Genomic DNA, 19743 nt, shown 5'->3' with positions numbered 1-19743 from the left:
TTCATGTAGAAAGCAGGAATGGAGTCAAACCTTGAAAGGGCACCATTCACATGGGCAAATAGCAAGCTCCAGGAGAGAAAAAAAATGTGGGGAAAAAAAACCCTAAAGAGAAAGTCATTAACATGTTCAGGGAATAATGAGAATCTTACTGTATTTTAAGCAAAAGATCCCTATAGTAAAATGGTTGGAAAATAAATCTGCAAAGTAGGTTTATCATCTTCCTAATGTTGTATCTAAATTCATGACTTTGTAATGTGTTCTCTTTTCTTCTCCAAATGCGTTTTTAAAGAAACATGCTTAAATGACATAATGTCCAGGATTGTTTCTAAATAATCCAGTGCATGTGTGGTGGGAGAGGGCTAGGGCTGACGATAAAATGCTGAGAATATGAGGGTTCATTATAGGCTTCTACCTCTTTATGTTTGAATGTTTTAATAGAAGATAAAAAGGCACTTAAAAACATGCCTATTACGAAAGTAGAGTGTGTATATACGTTTGTGTGTGAAACCATTTACAAAAGAAAACCATTTACAAGTATGAAATATATGATATATACAACTTTGTTCTGGGGGTTTAAAGACTCAAGTTTAAAACAAATAATCTTAGGTGGTAAGTCTTTTAGATGTACTCAGACTCTGGTCAAAAGTGTGTTTCTAACTTATGGACATTAGCCTGCCACCTATAGCATTCCCCTTAATGCTTAGCATCTGTTGTCTGGTGATATAAAATTTTAGTCTCGGGGTTAAAGGAAACAGATGTTCCTCTTCAGCAAAAAAAAATTGCATTTTTCAACAGAAAAATGTTATTAAAAGGGAAAAGAGGAATCTAAGAAAAAGGTAAGCATATTTAATCACAAAATAGAGGAAAAGATGATAAAAAGGTGGTAAGTCAAATTCATTTAACTTGTTTAATTTTTTTCAGGGCCTTTAAGTCATGAAACTCAAGGTACTCTATTGAGTTCTGCACATGCTATCTGTTCTTGCCTGCTTGGTGAATTGACTCATCCGTCCAACCTCAACTCAAGATGCACCTCCTCTGATGTCTTCCCTGTTCCCACTCTCCATATCAAGCAGAGTCAGGATTTTCATATGTGTATAATACATACACATAACAATGTGTATGTTACAGAACACATACTGTACTGATTGTCTTCTCTATTCTATTGAGGTTTTTATCAATCCCCTGTGACTATTAAAATATAGTACACAGAGAAGTCACTGAAAAATGTCAAATGAACAGGAACTTGAATACAATCGGCAATAATGAACATTTTAACAAATCCAAGAACATATTTGGATTCCAAAGAAAAAATGCACATTCAAAAACCAGTGTAGATCAGATTGCTGAATTTTGTTAACTCTTCAAGAGAAACCTCCATGTACAGCTTTGCATTTATGTTTACTTCTCAATAATATCTTGGAAAATCAAGTAGAAAAATGCAAATTTCCTTATATTTATGTTAAGGACCTAGGCTGTAGGGTAAAATAAACACCTGAGGTAATTTCCATTCAGTATCCACATCTTATAACACCTCCTGGCATTCAGATTTTCTATTCTATCAAGCAGCAAGCTTTGAAGGTGCTTGCACACTGGAGAGTGTGTGTTCTTCTGACTTCTTTTAATTCTTAAGAGATATACAATTTCAAAAGATCTGTAAGACTGAGTAGGCAGGTTAGCTTGACCATTACTGAGAGCTATGTCATTCTTCTAAAACATGGTAATGCAGTCCCCGAAACAATTTGTCGTCAAGGTTCTTTTATTAACCCTTTGCATTGTAGACTTATCTGACAACGCATAGTCAATGAGATCTTTTGATATGCTTGAAACAACTAGTGTTACTGCACTGAGCTAATTTACCCAAACTGGAAGGAAATAAACTTGATGAGTCAGTTACTTTATTTGATCATTTTGAAGTAAATCACATTTGGTTAGGTGTTTTGAAATAATAAAAATAATTCACAGACTTTATTTGGCCACAACTACAGGAGATGCAAAAATTAATCAATGAATAGATGGAGGGTGGTTAATGCAAAGCTAAGGAAGGGTTCTAGACATGAAATTACTTACAATGTTGACAAACCTCTAAAAAATGTTCTAATCTCAAGTCTATTTGAAAAATTAGAAATGTTTTCAGATTTTTAAAATCATTTTATTTATTAAGATATAATTTCTAATTTTCAGAGTCATTTCTGAACACTAAAACTATATTCATTAAGTCTGATTATAAGTAAGAATTCAATATAGGAGATTTTTTAAAAAGATGAGTAAAATACTTCTAAGAGCTCAAGGTATTTATTAACAAAACTTTCAAATAAGAAATCTTAAAAAGAAACCACTGAAAACATTAGGAATAGAAGATGGAAAAAAAGGAATTATCCAAGCAATATAAAAGTGCAAAAAGAAACAATGAGAAAAGCAAAAGAAATACACACATCAATATAAACAAGCTGTGCCTAGAGAGTGCTCAATGACTGGTTACTAAGCATACTTAATCTGCAGAAAGGAGAGACTAAATCTACAGTATTTTCATTAGTTTTGGATCACTTGGACACTATGTAGCTTATTTATTTTTAGGATTACCAAATTGTTTAACAAATTTGTTGATTAAACGCCTTGTTTATGCATAACACTGTGTTGGAGCTTCAAATGTTGACTGCCTCTTACATGGGAAATAAATTTTTATTGACATACTAATTCCTCCAGTTTTAAAACAAAAATTAAAATCTCCATTTTAAAACTCCAAATAGTAACAGTTTTACTTGTATTAATATTTATTTCTTTTACATGAAACTAGTTTATCCCTTTTTGGGGGTGGAAGGGAACACAGAAATGACACTCCTGACCTGATTGTGATAAAAATTATTCAGCATTAGAAAAGTGGGTCAGCATTTATCATTTAGAAAATCTAGGTCAGGTCAGCATTTTCCATCTAGCCTCTTAAAACAGAAAACATGAAAATGCAAGGATGTTAGTGTGCATATGAATGCACAAACACGCATATATCTAAATTGCCCAAAGTAAGTAACCAGTATTGGTTGAAAAGATTTCCACTAATACACAAAAATTATCAACATTCTCTTTTGGTGTTATTAGCATATACATTTAAACTTTGTTGCTTATCATGTGGTAGGGTGATACTGTACCAAACAGATAAGTAATCTTAGTTTAATTTGAGAGCAAGAAATCAGGCTTGATTAATATTTAGATACGAACTCATCACCCATTGCTTCTCAGCAACAGTGGCCACTAAACATTTGGGTTAATGAAGTAATCCAAGTATATAAACTTGACCTTAGATGAATCAACATCTCATATCTCTACCTGTCAGTTTCATTTCATTTGTAAAATGGGGGGGCTGGATTAAATAACCATTTGTTACAACCAGTCCTATTTTTAAAATGTACAGAGACCTTTTCTACTTAATACTTTCCATTTAACAACTTTCATGGATATGATGAGTAAAACTACAGTTCAGAGTAGAAGTGCCTGAACTGTTTTCCACTGGCAACACTGATTTTGTAGCTATTTTCATCTCATTATCATGGTACCTACAATTAATTTGCTATGTTTGTGCTGCTTCGTTTTGGAGCTATTTTATACACACCTCAGATCTAAAGATAAGGCAAAAGGGTGTCAAGAGTTATTAAGAGAAGGCATACACAAAACAATAATAAATGATAGAGTGAAAAAAATTAGAATAAATGCTTCATATATGTATTTGATAAAAAGACTGGACAAGAGAAAGTATTCTGAAGGACAAAGAGCAAAGCCTGTTGTAAAGTACTCTGACCTTGCAACCAAGAAAAAACAAAGACTGATAAAATGTCCTATTATATGGCATGAAATCTAATTGCTTATTAGAACCACTTGGAGCTAAAAAGCCGTAATTGCCCAGAAATTTGGATTTAACTGGTCTGGGTATCTATAGTTTCTTGAAACTCCCTGGAAGTTTTTCGAGACGGAATCTCGGTCTCTCACCCACATGGAGTGTGGTGGCGTGATCTTGGCTCATTGCAATCTCTACCTCCTGGGTTCAAGCAATTATCCTGCCTCAGCCTCCTGAGTAGCTGGGACTACAGGTGCACTGCCACCATGCCTGGCTAATTTTTTTGTATTTTTAGTAGAGATGGGGTTTCACCATGTTGGTCAGGCTAGTCTTGAATGCCTGCCTCGGCCATCTGGAAGCTTTTATTTGCAATTGGTATTCAAAAACTTTGCTAGAGAAGATCAGCACCCATATCAGATTCCTATTAGCCTAATGCAGTGGTTATCAAAAGTGTAGTTCATGGAACCCTTCATGGGTTCATAAGATCAGAACTATTTTTATAACACTAAGATACTTGCCTTTCAACTGTGATGCCATTTTCATGGATGACGCAAAAGCAATACTAGCAACACAATTATTATCTAAACTGCTACCTCCTCACCCACCCATGACATTAAAATGTTGATTTTCTTCTTAATATTTTTGTGCAATTAATGATACTGTTGCATAGAAAGGGCACAGCATTTTGTGACAAATTGGTTCAGTTTAAATCTTAGCTCTGCTATTTATAGGCAGTGTGATCTTGAGCAAAGACACTTAGCTCTCCGCATCTGTTTCTTCATATGAAAAATATGGCCAATAATACGTCTTTAATAAAACCTTGTATAAAAAACACCTGTCAGAGTAGGTTCTTAACCAACACAGTAAGTCCTTACTTAATGTCATCCACAGGTTCTTGGAAAATGCAATTTTAAGCCAAAAGATGCGTAACAAAACCAATTTTACCATAGGCAAATTGATACAAACACGAGTTAAGTTCCAATGACATATTTCTGGTCACAAAAGCATCACCAAACTTCCAAATAAGTATCAAAACCCTTCTAATATTAAACACTGAAATAAATATGAGTTATACATCCACTTAAGAAAGATTAATAAGAACAAGTAAGAGAGCTGGCTATATGCTATTTCAGTTCAGTGTTGAAGGTGCCGGGAAGCCATCTGAGTAGCTTTGAGTATAGGACATCATTCCGGTGCAGAGCACTCAAACTAGGAGAGTGTAGACACCTCAACAAACCTAATGTATACGTCTCTGGGATATGGGAAGGAACTGGAGTACCCAGAGAAAATCCATGCAGACATGGGAAGAACAGACATGAAGACAACATGCAAACTCCACACAGTGGCCTCAATTGGGAATCGAGTTTCTTCCTCATAAGCGTTATTGAGGATCTGCTGTATTTCTTTACCATCCAATAAATCATCCAAGCTGGAGCTGTGCTTCATCACTCTTCACTAAGTACCTTCAAAATGATTTTCCTAGTTTTCCTTTCCTTTCAACCCAACTGCTAATCAGAGTTGAGACATTCAATCATCGTATATCTGAACTATAGCACTTGTTTTCAAGCTGGTCTTCCAGATTCTAATCTTCCTCCATTTAAATATACTCTCTCTATGCTGTTACCAGTTGGTTTTCTAAAATGCACACCTTTTATTTCCCTGCTCCAAAGCCTTTATCAAGTAAGCAATTAAACATCATCAAAATATAAAGTCTTTGGCCTGGCACAAAGCTCTTCAAAATCTGGCCCTAATCTTTCTAGCCTCATCTATACTTAACTTCTTTTTTTAAATTCCTGCCACATTGAGGACTCCATGCAACGATTGAACTTCATGCCTTTTGTTCCCATAACTGCCATTTCCTTTATCTATGGGATACAGATCGCTGTCCCACCTCTAGCTAATGACCCTAATACTCTTTAAAATACAGGTGAGAGAGAATTATTTTCTTTCTTGGGGACATCTCTCAAGCAGTTCCCAGCCAGTACTACTCCTTCCACTGTGTTTAATGATTTTCTACATATCTTCCGCTACAAGAGAGAAAATACTTCACATCTATTCTCTGGAGACTCAGTTTAATTATGAAATGTGGGCAATCATTCCTACTTTGCAGAGTTTGTGAAAATCACTTAGCACACCAAGAAAAATACATGAAAATAAACTCTCTTACAGTTAACCAAGTAAAGGATGGGAACTGGGCATGATTCTAACTCTGTCTGGCTCAGTCTAAACCCATGCTCTTTCCACTACACGTGTTGTCATGCTACATCATAACAGATAACAGATGGAATTCACTTATTTAACCATCTCCCCCCACTGGACTGTGAAATCCTTGAAGACACTGAGCATGTCTGTATCCCCAGACTCTTTTTTTTTTGAGATGGAGTTTCGCTCTTGTTGCCCAGGCTGGAGTGCAATGGCACAATCTCGACTCACCGCAACCTCCGCCTTCTGGGTTTAAGTAGTTCTCCTGCCTCAGCCTCCCAAGTAGCTGGGATTACAGGCATACGCCACCATGCCTGGCTAATTTTTTATTTTCAGTAGAGATGGGGTTTCTCCACATTGGTCAGGCTGGTCTCCAATTCCCAACCTCAGGTGATCCACTCACCTCGGTCTCCCAAAGTGCTGGGATTACAGGTCCAGATTCTTAATGGAGTACTAACTCTAGCTGGCACTATGACTGTAGAGATTAAAATACCTAGTCTTTAAGAATTCTGCCTAGAGAGGGAGAAATGTAGGCAACACTTTATTGCTGTTTACTGTGAAAAGGGTTATGTTAGAGGGATACTGGAAGTATACATGAATATCCCTATAGATACCTAAAGAGAGTAGAAGAAAATAGAAAGGGTTAAGGGAGGCTTTTTGGAAAGAGATGAGACATGAGAGAAATGTTGAAGGATGTTAGGCATTGGGGGAAACAAGGCATTCTGAAATTTTTTAAAAGTATTAATTCACAAGTGCTACAATTACTGTTCACCCTGACAGATGTAAATTATTACTGCTGATAAACATTTTGTCCTTGAAATGCTTTTTAAAAAGATTCTTGGTCGTGGTGGTGGCTCATGCCTGTAATCCAATGGTATATTTCTGGTCACAAAAGCATCACCAAACTTCCAAATAAATATCGATACCTGGGAGGCTGAGGCGGGCGGATCACGAGGTCAAGAGATTGAGACCATTCTCGCCAATGTGGTGAAACCTCGTCTCTACTAAAAATACAAAAATTAGCCGGGCGTGGTTGTGCGCGCCTGTAGTCCCAGCTACTCAGGAGGCTGAGGCAGGAGAATCGCTTGAACCCCGGAGGCAGAGGTTGCAGTGAGCCGAAATTATGCCACTGCCCACTCCAGCCTGGGCGACAGAGCAAGACTCCATCTCAAAAAAAAAAAAAAAAAAAGATTCATTAAAATACAGTAATTCAGGTTTATTAAGTCATGAACACTGGGTTACCTCACAAATAAACTAAGTTTAGGTGGAAACTCAAAGATACTGAGACACTAATCCATTTCTTAAACTGCTAAGTTAGCCTCCTTGAAACCTCACTTCGTAGCTCTGCCAACAATGTACTTTTGACATCTCACAGGAATAAAAAAACACCTGCCAGTTGTTTCTGTTTTCCACCTATGTCTGATTTATATATTTATACTTATAAGGAACAAATCACTAAGACTTATTTCATCCTCAGTTATGTTGTGTTTCTATCGATAACATGAAGATTTCGGGCATCTGGACATTAAAATAAGTTTGAGTCTTGGCTTTACAATCTACTAGGTGTGATCCAAGGCAAGTCAGTCTCCTCATGTTTCACTTCTTTCACTTGTAAACATCTACTTAGAAGTTGTGGTGAACTTGGTATTTCCATGCTTATAAACTGATTTTTTGAAAAGAGTCTGGTACATAGGACTTGATAATAAATGAAAGTACTTGCTACTTTTGGAAAAACAAGCATGACAAGATAGTCTATATACTGATGATCTTCAGCACAGTATATGCATCTTGTTTTTAGCTAGTCTGATAGTGAGACAATAAAAAGAGTTAACTTTGACTTGCACTACGAGTAAAAGAATTCAACTTCAGTTTTTAGAAAGATGTAAAAGAATTAAGAGTGATACTCTTGCTAGTCTCAACTGCCATCTTCCCATCAGGTGGTAAATTCGTCCAGAGAAGAAACTGAATTATTGCTATATGGGATTCTGTAGCAACTTCTGTGAACGTGGGCTCATAATTTTTCACCATGAGACTCAAGCTTTTTGGAGTCATAGTTGTTTTTGGGTCTATTCGCAGGCACGCATCCTTTGCCCAGAAATATACACAACATTTGGCACATGGACCTGGAGGTGACAGAGGAGGAAGGCCTCAGGCTAGACACCACTCCAATAAGTATATTAAGCCCCTAGAAAAGCAATCCACCTTTGCAGAGAACTCTTAACTATTAAAACCTATAGCTTGTAAAGTAGCATTTTCAAAGTTGAGAGAATAATGTGGAAGGGTCCTGAGAAGCTACTGACTAAACAGCTGAAAACGAAGGTATGGAGTTCGGTGCCAAAGGAACCTCCCCACAAAATCAAATAGTAACACCAGAGTAAAGCCCCTAGGGTGAGATAAGGAGATGCAAGAAAACAAGCGGAAACTCGAGAAGCTCTAATGCTTCAAAGCTTCAATGACCCCAGATAATCTACGTAGCCAACGTGTTAAAACACACCAACGCATTTTTTTTTTCCTAAACAAAGTAGGAAAGCGGACTTTGCATGAGGGGCGGGCTCAGCGACCCAGGAGTCTTTCTTGGACAGTCCGTCCTGATTCTCTCTGGTTGACCGTGGAGGGACCACATGGCTCCAAAGGCCACACACCCCGGGCTGCCGCACAACCTCCAGCCCTAGTCTAGATCTACAATCCCTTCTCGAAGATTAACCGCGACCCGGCAGCCCCAATTCTTACCATAGCGAGGCCGGCGATACCGCAGCCACATCACCCTTCCGGGCCCCAGGCGGAAGAGGCTGCACGCCCCGTCTGCCCTTCTCGTCCTCTCCAGCCGTCCGGTTGGGCTTGTCACGGCACCGCCTACCGAGTCGGGAGATTAAGACGCTAGGATAGGCTTCTCTCCACCGGAAAAGGCGGGATTTACACCACGCCCCGCAGGCCGGCGGAAGTAGCTGACGCTCTCATTGGTTGCAAGAACTTGATCTGTGAAAGCGGGCGTTTCGGAGGAGACCGGAAGTACAATCACGGAGAGGTAGGGTCCGGAAGTGGGGCTGCCTCTTTAAATAACAAAAATATGATTTTCTGTTTTTATCTTTTGCTTTCTTTTTTAAAAAGTTCCCTGCTACTTACCCCTAGAACTCCACAGTGTGAGAATCCCCCTCAATTTGTGAGCTCCCGCGCCTTCCTCTTGTGGGCTTTTGGGGATGTTAGGGTTCCCGGCATCATCCTCAAGGTGCGAACCTACCTGTTCACCCTCTTTTCAGTTTCTCCATTTGCATCTGGGGGATTCTTGGGAATGCGAAGCGCTTTTGAAATGCTCTGTGTTGGTTGTGGGATTGGGAGGACAGTTGAATCCAGAGGGTAGTGTTGAGTAGGCTGTTTGAGCATTTCCCCAACACCAGCCTGTCCTTTCAGTCCCCAGATATTGGTAAACTGTGGGTTCCATCCAGGCATCGTGACTGAAACGTACTAGGCAATTTGGGGTCAGGAAAGAACTTTCTCTGGTAACCAATGGGAAGGAACTGCCCTTTACGGACTGCAGCAATTGATAGGTACTTTAGAGAGATCAACTGGCAAGACAAATGACAAGCCAACTTTTAATCAGTAGTAGAATTTAGCTTTTTCTGATTTTAATTATCCCATTAGGTGAGGTTCTGTTACACACACGCACGCACGCACGTTTTTCTTTCTACATTTTATCGATGGAGAAACAGGAGCTTTGACGTGTTTGAATTTGCGTAGTTCTTGGAATTCTGATAAAGTATTAGGAGAGTTTTTCACTCTTTGCTCTCTTAAGGCAACCTTTTGGCTCTAAATGTGTGGTGTATTTTTTCTCAGGCAACAGGGGGTTCCTTTCAGAATGTTTTCAATTTTTTATTTATTGACTTAGAAGGTGGATAGAGAGAAGGTAACTCACGTGAGATGTTGGTTTATGAGCTGTATTCGGCCTATGAGACCCTTTTGTATTTAGGGCAACACAAATGATTAGAAGATTTGGGATTCTGCTGTTTGTGTTTACATCGTTCACTGGGGCACACAAAGGTTTTGTTTTAAACTCTAACTAACTTGATATTTGAGTCTGTTATATTGAATTGTCAAGAGTTGGTCAATTACACAAATTAGCAAGTATTTACTGGGTGCCTGCTTTATTCATAGATCTTGAGATTGCAGCATAGGAACAAAGATGGTCTGTTCTTTTACGGAATTTAATAACGTTGTGGGAGAGGGGAATAAGAAAGGTATAAAAAAATACAGTACTGTCCACCTAAGGAAGAAAAAAGTCTTTTAATGTTCTGTCTTGTAATTCCTTTATATTATACCTTTTAGGTCTTGCCATTCAAATTAAACAAACCTGGTTTAGCTATGGAAATTATGTTGTACAACTTATCGAGCTTGGCTTTTAGGGTAGTAAATGTGTCTGTAGACGTAACTGCCCTTGCTTTCATGTGAAGATTGTCTTGATCTTTGTTACACTTAAGAGTAATACTTCTGTATGTAGCTCTGCTTCAGGCTACCTGTGAAGAGCATCAGAAAGCTTAACTTGTTAGAGATCACAATTGATTTGCTATGTCTATATATTTTAATTAACTTTAGGCCATGGCTTTTTTTTTTTTTTTTTTGGGGGGGGCGGAGTCTCGCTCTGTCGCCCGGACTGGAGTGCAGTGGCCTGATCTCAGCTCACTGCAAGCTCCGCCTCCCGGGTTTACGCCATTCTCCTGCCTCAGCCTCCCGAGTAGCTGGGACTACAGGCACCCGCCACCTCGCCCGGCTAGTTTTTGTATTTTTAGTAGAGACGGGGTTTCACCGTGTTAGCCAGGATGGTCTCGATCTCCTGACCTCGTGATCCGCCCGTCTCGGCCTCCCAAAGTGCTGGGATTACAGGCTTGAGCCACCGCGCCCGGCCAGGCCATGGCTTCTTATGTACCTGAGCTTCAAAATAGTAAAGAACGACATTGCCAGTTTTTAAGTTATCCATGGAGAGAAACACGTGCCAATAAATGAGGCTGAACAAATATGTATAATGTTTATTGCATTTATATAAAACATCAAAGTTAATCTGACGTGAGTTTTTTTGGGAGGTGGTAGTTTAGCTGCATCATCTTACATAAACCCCCTACTTTTTGGTTTTCAGATTCTATCACAATTTCAAAAGTCTTTCTGGCAGCTTTGCAATGAATCCTCATTTAAAACCATCTTGGATCCTTTCCTTACTAGAAATAAAATTTGACTGTGTTATTCCTTTGTTCAAAAATTATTATTTATTTTTATTTTTGAGACACGATCTTGCTCTGTTGCCCAGGGTGGAGTACAGTGGCACAATCATGGCTCACTGCAGCCTCACTGGGCAGAAGCGATCTATCCTCCTCTCTCAGTATCCCCAGTAGCCAGGACCATGGGTGTATGCCACCGTACTTGGCTAATTTTATTTTATTTTTTGTAGAGACGGGGCTCACTATGTTGCCTAGGCTGGTCTCTAACTCCTGGGCTCAAGTGATCCTCCTGTCTCGGCCTCCCAAAGTGCTGGGATTACAGGTGTAAGCCACCGTACCACGTCTGACCTGTTTAAAAATTATTATCTCACTTGCATCTGGAAGAATATTTCCAACTTTGGTTTCTTGGGTATATTAGAATCATATGTAAAAATAGTGGATATTTATATTTTTCTATGGAGCTAGTGCACAGGTGTCCTCAGTGTTATGAGGATTAAACGAGTTATTACAAGTAAATCATCTAGGCAAGTGTTTGGCATACAGTAAGCACTCAGAAAGTGTTGGCTATTATTGTACATGGCTTTGGTAAATTAAAAGTCTCTGGAGAGGAGGAATTATAATGGAGGAATTGTTGAATTGCATATATTAGGCACTAAATACAGTAGTCCCTCCTTATCTGAGGTTTTGATTTTGACAGTTTCAGTTACCTATGATCAATCACAGCCTGAAAATATTAAGTAGAACATTCCAGCCAGGTGTGATGGCTCATGCCTGTAATTCCAGCACTTTGGGAGGCCGAAGTGGGCGAATCACTTGAGGTCAGGAGTTCGAGACCAGCCTGGCCAACATGGTGAAACCCCATCTCTACTAAAATACAAAACTTAGCCAGGTGTGGTGGCATATGCCTGTAGTCCCAGCTACTCAGGAGACTGAGGCAGGATAATCAATTGAACCCAGGAGGTGGAGGCTGCAGTGAGCCGAGATTGTGCCACTGCAGTCCTGCGTGGGCAACAGAGCGAGTCTCCATCTCAATTAAAAAAAAAAAAAAAAAAGTCCAGAAATATTTCATACATTTTAAATGGCATGCCTTTCTGAGTTGTGATGAAATCTTACTCCATCCCATTCCATTCAGCCGGGGGCCATGAATCATCTCTTTGTTCAGCATATCCCTGCTGTATAAGCTTCTTGCCTTTTAGTTGCTTGGTTATCAGATTGATGGAGGTGGTATCACAGTGCGTGTGTTTTAGGAATACTTATTTTACTTAATTATTGCTTCAAAGCACAAGGGTAACGATGCTGGCAATTTGGTTATGCCGAAGAGTAGCTGTAAAGTGCCTCTTTTAAGCAAAAAAGTGAAAGTTCTCCACTTAATAAGGAAGAAAAAAATATCATATGTTGATGTTGCTAAGATCTATGGTAAGAACAAATCTATCTGTAAAATTGTGAATAAGCAAAAAGAAATTTATGCTAGTTTTGCCGTCACACCTCAGACTGCCAAACTTGTAGCCATAGTGCGTGATAAAAGCTTAGTTAAGATAAAAAAGGAATTAAATTTGTGGGTAGAAGATGTGAAAAGAAACATGCTCAGATTGAAGGCAGTTGGGTTCAGCCTTCCCCTGGGGCCTTGGGATGTACACCCTTGGATAAGGAGAGGACTGCTATAAAAGGTTTTAGTATTAAGTTGGTATTGCATTTATATCACCAGACCACTTTCTCCCCATTTTCTCTTTTTACTTTGTTGCTAGTGTTAATGATAGGGTTGGTTTACATTACCTTTTATATTACCTTCCTTTTTTCATTCACTGTTATTCACATATATTGAAAGACAATTGTTCTACTTTTTTCCTCTCATCCTCAGCTAGCCTCCCTAACCTCAGGTAGAGGTTTTTCATGTTCGAGTGTTAGTCCTTTTTTTCTCCCCCCTTGTTTTCATTCTCTTCCCACATGGCTTTTGAATTCAGACTGAAATGTACGTGAGGACCAAAGTTAATACAATTTTATTGTGTTAGGGATTTTTGTTAAATAAGTAGATTTTTCAGCTGCCCTTGTCACACACAAAAAATAAGGTAGATGGTAGGTGTTAATCTCCTTCACTAAAGTAACCATTTTACTATTTATATGTATCCTAGAATGTCAAGTTATAAATCTCTTAACCTTTCTCCATTTTCAACCCCATTTGTTTGCTCTTCTCTGCAACAAAAATCCTCTAAAGAGTTTTCTGTGCTCCAAGTCCCAATTCCTCTTTTTCTATCTCTGCATCTTCATTTGCATATTTAAAAGATATCTTAAACTCAGATGTCCCAGACCGAACTCCTTTCCTCCCAAACCTTTCCCATTCCTTCTCATCTGAATTGATGGCAGCTTTATACAGCCAGTTGCTCAGTTGAATCTTTGGAGTCATCCTTGACTCCTTACTTTCTCTTGTATTCCAACAATTCCTGTTGGCTTTTTCTATGAAGTATATCTAGAATTCAACAGTTTTCTACTATTTCTGCTATTAGTATACTGATCATCTCTTGCTCGGATTTTTTGTTATTATCCTGTATCATTTCTTGCTTGCATTACAGTAATTGTGTTCTAGTCTCTGCTTTTTTCAGTCCTTGCCTCCCTACAGTCTATTCTCATATGTCAGCCAGAGTGATACTTTCAAAATATAAATCAAAAATTGTACATTTACATGTAAGATTCTAAATGCAATATGTTATCCTAGATTGGATCCTGAAACAGAAAGAGGTTATTAGTGGAAAAACTGGTGAAATCCAAATAAAGTCTATTGTTTAGTTGATAGAAATGCATCAGTGTTGGTTTCTTAGTTTTGATAAATGCACCGTGGTAGTATAAGATGTTAACATTAGAAGAAACTGGGTGAGGGGTATCTGGGAACTTTCTATTATCTTTGCAACTCTTCTGTAAATTCAGAATTATTCCAAAATAATATACAGAAGAATATAACATTACTTTTTTGCTTAAAAACCTTTTCGTGAATCATTTGATTCATAGTAGAAGCTAACAGCCTTACATTGGCTTACGATAGTCTACATCAGTCTTGTCCAACTTGTAGCCCACAGGCTGCCTGTGGCCTATGACGGCTTTGAATGCAGCCCACCACAAATTTGTAAACTTTCTTAAAACATTATGAGATATATTTTTTTGAGCTCTTTAGGTATCATTAGTGTTAGTGTATTTTATGTGTGGCCCAAGACAATTCTTCCTCCAGTGTGGCCTAAGGAAGTCAAAAGATCAGACACCTCTGCTCTACATGATCTGGTCTCCCATTACCTCTCTGACTGCATGTCTTTGTGTTCTCTCTCCCTTTGTTTCAGCCACACTTACCACCCTGTTTCTTAAGTACACCAGACCTGCTTCTACCATAGGGCCTTTGCACTGACTGCTTCTTCTATCCAGAATGCTTTTCTTGCCTCTAAGCCTTTACTCATGTAGACTCTTCTACTTGGAATACCCTTCCTTATCTTTCTTCCTCTACCCCTAAGTTGTTTTCACCTAACCATTTCTCTTTAAAGAGTCATATAATATTAGATGTAACTCAAGGAAGCCTTCCCTAAAATGTTAGGCCAGGGTGAGTGCTGCTTTTCGGAGGAGCTCCCTCCCTACCTCTGTATTTTACAAACTTATATTATAATTCTCTTTGGGTGTCTCTATTTCAGTAGAGAGTTGCGAATGTGTCTTACTGATCTTTGGGATATAAAATCCTGGTACATTGGAAGTAATCAGTGAATGTTTTAATGCATTAATGGCATGATGAAAGACACTCAGCTATGAAGCATAGTTTTGATTTCAACCTGGGTCTTTTGAGTGTAAAATCAATGGCTTATTTGCTATTCCTTGTTTCTTAGGAGAAGGGTGGCTGTCTTTAAAATAATTGAAAGGTACTGTATCCTTTTATACAAGTAGGAGGGAGTTAATGCATTTTATAGCCCTGGACAATTTGTTCCTTGTCATTGTTGAAGCTCACAGCCCTGATGAAAGTGAGTTGTGCTTTTTTCTAAGGTATTGGCTGAAATCACTGATCAGGGTTCAATTGTAGACAGCGAATTTTTAATGTTGATGAAATTAGGCACTTTTGGGGAGAAAAATGTTCTTGAGGTTTCTGTTGCCAGTAAGAAGAAATACATGCCAAAATTCCAAACTGTTCATGAGACATTTATGTTTTTACTAGATGCCATTACTACCAATAACTTTGTATTACATTAAACTTCTGCTTGTGTACCACTGGGAAATCCCAGAGTGTTTAAAGATGTTGCAAAGATTTTCTTTCAGCAATACAGAAATTTGCTCTTAAGATTGTTTTAATTATGATTAGTTTGTTAATAGTATCTCTGACACGTAACACAAAATTAAGTAAACTAATTTTCCATTTAAACTACTGTTTGTTTAATCCTAGATAATGAGCTAGACTTCCCAACTACTCTTTATGATTGGCATTCTGAATTCAAATTGCCCTCTGAATATTGATCATTGTTGTCGCAGCCTATAAACTAAACCAGTTTTATCTTTACCTAGCCCTTAAGACTAACAAAAAAGGAAATAGATTACCTGTATAGATTCTGAAAAGGCTTTCACATTAGTAATGTGGTTGCAAATGATAATTATGCTTGAGATTAAGTAATCAAAAACAAATATTACCTGGAGGACATTGTATCCTGAATTTGTGTTCATTTCCATAGCTTTGCTAATCCTACAGAAGTGACTAAAATGTTGAAGTAAGCAAAGAGTTCAATCTGGTCTTGTGTGAGAGGATGCTATTAACTTACTTGTAATTTTACCTGAGCAGTGAATGAGAATTTTATGAGATAAAGAAGAACTTGCTCAATTGAAACAGAAAAGCACATGGCTGCTAAGAAATAAGATGCAACCATTGTTGAAATTTGTCAAAGTCTTGACAGTATAAATATTGACATGCTGAGACATGTCAATATTTACCATAGAATTTGGAAGTTGCCAAGTTCCTGTTTAAGAAATGTGACCCTAGCATTGGACACAGTATATCAATAAACACGGAATATGTCCAAATGAACAGCTGCTCAGGGAAAATAAAATTACATCTGTCTAAACTTCGAGGCACTTAAAAAGTTAAAGTTAAAATTTGTGATTTTTTTTTGGTAATTTTTCGGTAGATGCTTATATGATATAGTATACTAATAGAGTTCCATGTATGGGTTTAACATAAAAATGACAGTATCGTTGCTATTTATAAATTTGTAAATTAGCTGTGCTATGAAACTCATCTATAAATTGAATTTTAAAAACTTGCCTAGTGTTGTGTTTAGGAACCAACCCTTCATTTTCAACATTGTTCTTAAGGAGAAATTGGCTTATCATGACTTAGATATTAATTTGGGGAGACAAAAGTTTATACTCTGAGAACTTCTTAAATGGCAACATAGAAAATAGAAGTTTTGCACTTTAGATGTGATAAGGAAAATTGACCTTGTTATCATTATCTGACAAACATGTCTCAGTTCAAAATCATATCATAAATCACCACTGTTAATTCCCATCTGAATATTACTATATTTTAACAAAGAGCTTTTTGATGTAAATTAGACATTTGAGCTTTTATATCAAGTCATTAGAACCACACAATCTTACATTCTTTTGCAGACTTCTAGAAGAAGTTTAAGCTTAGCAATTCTTTGAATGAGAGTCCTGAAACAATCTTAAGAACATAAAACATGGGTATCAGGACTTGTTTTCTCATTGCTTCTCCTTTCTAATGGTAGCAATTGGTGACTTTTAAATAGTAATCTAATTATTTAACCACTTCATAATATTGTATGAGTTCTTAGAAGAAGTGAATGATGGCCGGGCGCAGTGGCTCAAGCCTGTAATCCCAGCATTTTGGGAGGCCGAGACGGGTGGATCACGAGGTCAGGAGATCGAGACTATCCTGGCTAACACGGTGAAACCCCATCTCTACTAAAAAATACAAAAAACTAGCCGGGCGTGGTGGCGGGCGCCTGTAGTCCCAGCTACTCGGGAGGCTGAGGCAGGAGAATGGCGTGAACCCGGGAGGCGGAGCTTGCAGTGAGCTGAGATCCGGCCACTGCACTCCAGCCCGGGCGGCAGAGCGAGACTCCATCTCAAAAAAAAAAAAAAAAAAAAAAAAAAAAAAAAAGAAGAAGTGAATGATTTATTAAGTCCATATAGTAGCATACGTTGTAATTAGCTATAGAGTTGACCCTTGAACAATACAGGGGTTAGGGACGCCAACCTCTCAAGCAGTTGAAAATCCATGTATAACTTTTGGCTCCCTCAAAACTTAACTACTAATGGTTTATTGTTGACCAGAAACCTCATCAATAACATAAACAGTTGATCAACTGTTATATGTTTTGTGTGTTATATGCATTATGTACTGTAAACTTACAATAAAGTGAGCTAGAAAAAAGTAAATGTTACTAAGAAAATCATAATGAAGGGAAAATATATTTACTATTCATTAAGTGGAAGTCAATCATCATGAAGGTCTTCATTCTTTTCTTCATGTTGAGCTGCCTGGGGAGGAGGAGGAAGAGAAGGATAGATCTCACTGTCTCTGGGGTGGCAGAGGTGGCAAAGGTAGAGGAGGTGGAAGAGGAGGCAGGAGAGGCAAACACACTTGGTATAACTTTTATTGAAAAACTTTTGTCTGTAAGTGGACCCACACAGAACAAACCTTCAGTTGTTCAGCGATCAACTGTGTATGTACCTTAATTTAATTTCTGAGTTTTTATCTGTTTTTTTTTTTTTTTTTCAAAAACAGTTTTCTAAGTCATTGGCTGGTGCTCTCTCTTTCTCATTTTGTCCTGAGTCAAAGAAATCCCTTAGATATTAAATCAGACATACCTGAACCAAATATTCTTACCTAACTGCCTAAACATGATCTTTATATTCTGGAATGTTCTAACTTGGTTGAATTTTTTTGGCCATGAGCTAAATAGATATCTCTGTTTTATATAACCTCTAAACAAGGTTTAATTAAAAAATCAGGCATTTCTAGGCCAGGTGTGGTGGCTCACACCTGTAATCCCAGGACTTTGGTAGGCCAAGGCAGGTGGATCACCTGAGGTCAGAAGAGTTCAAGTCCAGCCTGGCCAACATAGTGAAACCTCATCTCTACCAAACATACAAAAATTAGCCAGGAGTGGTGGTGCCCGCCTGTAATCCCAGCTACTTGGGAGGCTGAGGCATGAGAATCACTTGAACCTGGGAGGCAGAGGTTGCAGCGAGCTGAGATTGCGCCACTGCACTCCAGCCTGGGTGGCAGAGTAAGACCCTGTCTCCAAAAAAAAAAAAAAGCATTTCTAAATAACAACAGCCCTATAAAATTTGTCCTGGTTGGCCGTGCACAGTGGCTTACACTTGTAATCCCAGCACTTTGGGAGGCCAAGGCGGGTAGATTATTTGAGGTCAGGAGTTCAAGACTAGCCTGGCCAACATAGTGAAATCCATCTCTACTAAAAATACAAAAATTAGCCGGACGTGGCGGTGCATGCCGGTAATCCCAGCTGCTCGGGAGGCTGACGCAGGAGAATTACTTGAGCCTGAGAGTTGGAGGTTGCAGTGAGCCGAGATGGTGCCACTGTACTCCAGTCTGGGTGACAGCGTGAGACCTTGTGTCAAAAAAAAAAAAAATTTTTTTTCCAGGTCATAGCGTGTTCATTGTTTCAGCAAGCAAGATGTCATACTAAAATACATGAAAAAATTAATACAATCTTATCTTTGAAAATTTAGTAATTTAGTAATTTATTTTGGTCTATGTCTCTTCACTTGGTTTGGAGCTACATGCCTTGTTAAAATAAAAAGCATGTACCTCATTTTTCTGGATATTTTGTATTTCTGATGTTTCACTGGGCATTCTTGTACCTTGGCCAAAGTGGAATATTTATGCAGGCAGAATTGAATTTAATAATATGCATTTCAATTGTTAAGGAAAGATAATTTTCAAGACATTGGAATTGTATCGTCATTGCTACTGGTGAATCTGCTAATTGATTGTTGATATTTCATTTTCTGAACATTGGATTCCTCAGGCAAACCTTCTCTTATACCTCTTATTTTTGTGTATATTGGTCCTGTAATTTTTTTACCTTAGAAAATATAGCATCTTTGTATGTCATTTAGCAGGTATTTGACGTATTCTGTCATTATTTTATTACTACTTTAACTCTGCTGTAGCAAAATTATATACTATCTTGTATATATTTACTTTTTTTAAATAACTAACAAGTTTAATTATAATTTATATAGAACTCTGTAGTGTCATGTTCTCCGAAGTGGATGAAAATTCCTTTTTTTTTTTCTTGATCTGCTGGAGTTCTTATTGAACACAGAGTTTCCACATACTGCTTCCTTAATGAATGATTGGTAGATGGAGTGGAATTCTTACAACTAACATTCTGCAGATTGATTTCAGTTCGTTATTTCAACTTAATGGGAATTTTTAAAGCATATTAAGTGACTCTGAAACTAACTTAACTTTGAACAACTTTCAGATCAGCATTTTAAATT

At 38.0% G+C, this 19743-nt stretch overlaps 2 protein-coding genes across 3 annotated transcripts in view; one reads left to right on the top strand and one right to left on the bottom strand.

Annotated features, from left to right (window-relative positions):
- The window catches only part of TMEM167A (transmembrane protein 167A), a 34148-nt gene extending 25214 nt beyond the window's left edge, over positions 1-8934 (bottom strand). Inside the window, exon 1 of the mRNA XM_030927166.1 lies at positions 8759-8934. Within this exon, the coding sequence (XP_030783026.1) occupies positions 8759-8761 (3 nt within the window). The 5' untranslated portion in view covers positions 8762-8934. The remainder of the gene's footprint in view (positions 1-8758) is intronic.
- A 5-nt stretch (positions 8935-8939) lies between these two features.
- XRCC4 (X-ray repair cross complementing 4) overlaps positions 8940-19743 on the top strand; it is a 305636-nt gene continuing 294832 nt past the window's right edge. The window contains exon 1 of one of the 2 annotated variants that reach the window (XM_010385636.2): positions 8940-9053. The gene's annotated coding sequence lies outside the window, so the exon portion shown is untranslated. Of the gene's footprint in view, positions 9054-9137; positions 9255-19743 lie in introns of those variants that run through there. The other variant, XM_030927165.1, reaches the window with a different exon arrangement.

This window comes from Rhinopithecus roxellana, chromosome 3, assembly GCF_007565055.1.
Source record: "Rhinopithecus roxellana isolate Shanxi Qingling chromosome 3, ASM756505v1, whole genome shotgun sequence".
Classification (NCBI taxonomy): domain Eukaryota; kingdom Metazoa; phylum Chordata; class Mammalia; order Primates; family Cercopithecidae; genus Rhinopithecus; species Rhinopithecus roxellana.
The sequence above is the reverse complement of the archived record's forward strand: the minus strand, read 5'-3'. Positions and strand labels throughout refer to the sequence as shown.